Genomic DNA, 3,637 nt, shown 5'->3' with positions numbered 1-3,637 from the left:
CACAAACTCAACTTTCATCTCTTTAGCAGATAATATTGTAGTGAAACATATTACTTTTATGGTATTGATTATTTCTTATATAACTAAATTTTGAATGAAATCTAGCTTGAATAGGTTAAATTATATTTTGATTGTGCATAACATATTGTGTCTTACATTTTTGTGTGTAGAACTCATACAATTACCCACCAAAAGATGATTCCACAATGACAATTGCTGTTGCAGCTGTAATTACGGGTGATAAATCATCATTCTACCATTGTTCCTTCTTAGGACTGCAAGATACTTTAAGTGATGCCCACGGAAGACATTATTTCAAGTCGTGCAACATTGTAGGAGTCCTCGATTTCATCTATGGTGCCGGTCAATCCATTTATGAGGTAATTGATTGTGTTCCTTAACAATTTGTCTTTTGGGGATTATAAAGAATTGATTACATACTTATGTGTAGACTATATATAATGCTTTTTACTCTTAGTAAATTGAATTAGATTCATATCTTGGAAAGTTGGTTTTAAGACATATATATAGTGCTTCTCTCATTGGATATTTAATTTTAATAAAAATATTAGATTTGGTAGATGTGCGAAATTTGTTATAAAAAGAAAAGGAATGATAAGGAATATCTTAAAATGGGTCCTTGAATTAGTTGTTCATTATATTAGTATTGGCCCAAGAAAGTGATTAAAATTTTTAAATATTTTGAGGTATTTTTAATGATAGGGATGTACCATATCAGTGATCAATGGAGGAAGAGACAAAAGACTAGCAGGATATATTACAGCTCAAGGACGAGAGAGACCAAATGACCCAAATGGGTTTGTTTTCAAGGAATGCAAGATTGTGGGACCAAGACTAGCCCATTTGGGAAGAGCTTGGAGAGAGTATGCAAGAGTCATTTACTTCAACTCCTCTTTTGAAGCCTCTATTGTTCCTCGAGGATGGGATGCTTGGACTGCCACTGGTCATGAGTAAGATCATATATATAATCTTTTATTTAAGTTTGATGACAATTAAGCTATTTTCTATACATTTCTCGATGGATTCGTTCATTTAATTGGCAATCTTTAATTAAATAAATAAAATAGGGAAAGAACAACTTTCGTTGAAGAAAAATGCTATGGAAGGGGAGCGAACACTTTGGGGCGAGTCAAATGGGAGAAAAAACTTAGCCCAACCGAGTTGAAGTATTTCACAAGCATTTCTTACATTGACAAAGAAGGTTGGATCAATAAGCAACCTAACTATTAATTCGGTTTAAAAAACTGTTTAATGCAGATTCATTCTTTGTTCTTGTTATAATATCAAATAATATAATAATATTGATATTATCATAATAATATTATAATATTGTGATAATATATTTTTTTCTATTTATGATTGCAAATTTACTTTTTCTTAATTCTATGTACAATATAATTTGTGGTTCTTAACTAAAGTGAATGAATTTATCTTAAGTCATAGATTAAGTTTACCATAAATTTTTGTTTAATAAGTTCATTTTTGCAATTTAATTAACTATTTGATTATCTAATTCTAAAAAAAAAACATATCTGAAATTCCTCAGTATCAATATCATTCTTTAATTACCCTTAAGTGTGAAACTGCTCAATACCAATATGGTTTAAAAAATTGCTCAATAAAAATATGGTTTAATAACTAATACTAAATTCTTGACAAAATTTTAAAAATATAAACTATTAATATACAAAACAATGTTATTTTTTTTTGGACACAACCTACATGAAGAAGAATAATGAAGGTCGTTCAATTGCATTGTTTATAGATGTTAATCATCATAAAAAAACAATAAGTTTTGGTGTAACTTTTTTATATGATGAGACATTTATGTCATTCGAATGGTTGTTTGATAAATTTAAGAAAAAAAACAACAACAAGGTGTAGTGGCAAATGCTTTAGTTTTGAGATGGCCTCAAACACATCATCATTTGTACATTTGACACATTTATCAAAATATTTCCATACATTATAGTGGTGTTTTTTAAGAGTTTAAAATTTTTGCTAAAAGTGTTTCCTTTTTTATATATTATTTTAATGAAGATGAAGATTTTATTGTAGACTTGAACCAAATGTTGACTCAATATTTATTAGAGGAAAATGATTGGTTGAGGTGTATATTTTTGATAAAAGAAAAATGGCTTTAGTGTATGGTCGACACATATTTTTTGCGGATATGACTACAACCCAAATAAGTGAAAGAATGAACATCATTGTGAAAATGTACGTCACGTAAAAAAAAAGTTTTAAGACTTTTTTAATCCTTTCAAATGATTACTTGAGGATAAAAAATACGAGGAGTTAAAAACAGAAACACAATCTAAACTTAATGCTCTATTCATGGAATTTCCAATTGAAATATTGAAGAAAGAAATACTATTTATGCCCCCCAAGGCATACAAGTTTTTTAAAACCAAGTGGTGCAAATATCATTATCCTAGTGTTAGTACAATTAAGGATGATAAAACTCTTACAAAATATGAAGTTACTCCTCTCTGAAAGAGTTACAATCACATCGTTACAGTTGATTCATTCTATTTAAAATTTTATTGTTATTATAAAAAATTTAAATTTATATGGATTTTTATGTTCACATATTTTGAAAATATTTACTATGAACAATATCATAGAGATTCCGAGTAAATTCATAAGAAAAAGGTGGACATAGGACGCAAATGTTGATTATTTTGGAGTGAATGCTTCGTGTTGTAACCAAATTAATACAAAGTAGATTATATTAAGAATTGTGTAGGTTGTATGTTCACTTGGTTATTTATGTAGCGAAGAGGGAAAACACTTACTTATAAGGTTATTAAAGATGATATTTTGTGTTGGTTAAAATTGGTAGATAGGAAGTTACAAATAGGTTAGTCAAGATGCTATAAATATTTTAACTGAGGAGATAGATATTGGTTTAGAGGAATCTTATGAAATAAAGGGATAAAAAGGAAGAAGAAAATCATCTCAGGTATGAATTTAAAAAGTGGCTTGGAGAGGATGTAAAAAAAGGGAAAAGATCGAGTAAAACTAAACAAGCATTAGCATATGAGAAGGTTCCCAAACATATTGAAATTGATTTATGTTGTTAAATTTAAAAATATTCATGTAACTCATTCGATTATTCTTTCAAAACAAGTTATGGAGGACATTGTGAGACCATTCCAATGTGGTAGGTATGAAACTCAAACTTCAAAATTATTGCCAACACAACATTGACAAGTATAACCATATTTATAGTTAAAATTTTTTAGTATCAATTTAAGTAATGTTGGGGTGAATGCGATTGAAGTTTGGCTCAATGTCTCTTGTTTATCGATTCCGTTGCACCACTACCTCACTAAAGGCGGCAACCCTTTCACTATTATCCAAACACCACAAATGAGTTTTTTCTCTCTATACCTCTCACGAAGATAGTAATATCTATTTATATCATTAGGTCAAGTCTAGTAAATGGGTTACTAGAGATTGGACCACAATGTTGGGTCAACAAATACTCAACAATCTCCACCTTTGGCCCAAAGTAGTGCAAAGCACAATCACGGAATCACAAGACACATCATCGCCAATTTATTTCCACCGAGGCAATAAAGAGAATACCCAAGGTAAACTCGTGTCATAA

General features: G+C 29.5%; 1 protein-coding gene across 1 annotated transcript; it reads left to right on the top strand.

Moving 5' to 3' along the window:
* The first annotated feature begins 206 nt into the window (after nucleotides 1–206).
* On the top strand, nucleotides 207–975 carry LOC124942682 (probable pectinesterase 29). Its single transcript, XM_047483232.1, has 2 exons — nucleotides 207–380; nucleotides 724–975. The coding sequence occupies exons 1-2, from the start codon at nucleotides 207–209 to the stop codon at nucleotides 973–975; spliced, it is 426 nt and encodes a 141-aa protein (XP_047339188.1).
* Nucleotides 976–3,637: the final 2,662 nt, after the last annotated feature.

The sequence above is a fragment of the Impatiens glandulifera genome, chromosome 1 (assembly GCF_907164915.1).
Source record: "Impatiens glandulifera chromosome 1, dImpGla2.1, whole genome shotgun sequence".
Lineage (NCBI taxonomy): Eukaryota > Viridiplantae > Streptophyta > Magnoliopsida > Ericales > Balsaminaceae > Impatiens > Impatiens glandulifera.
Note: the sequence above shows the minus strand (reverse complement) of the source record. Positions and strands in the feature narration are given on the sequence as shown.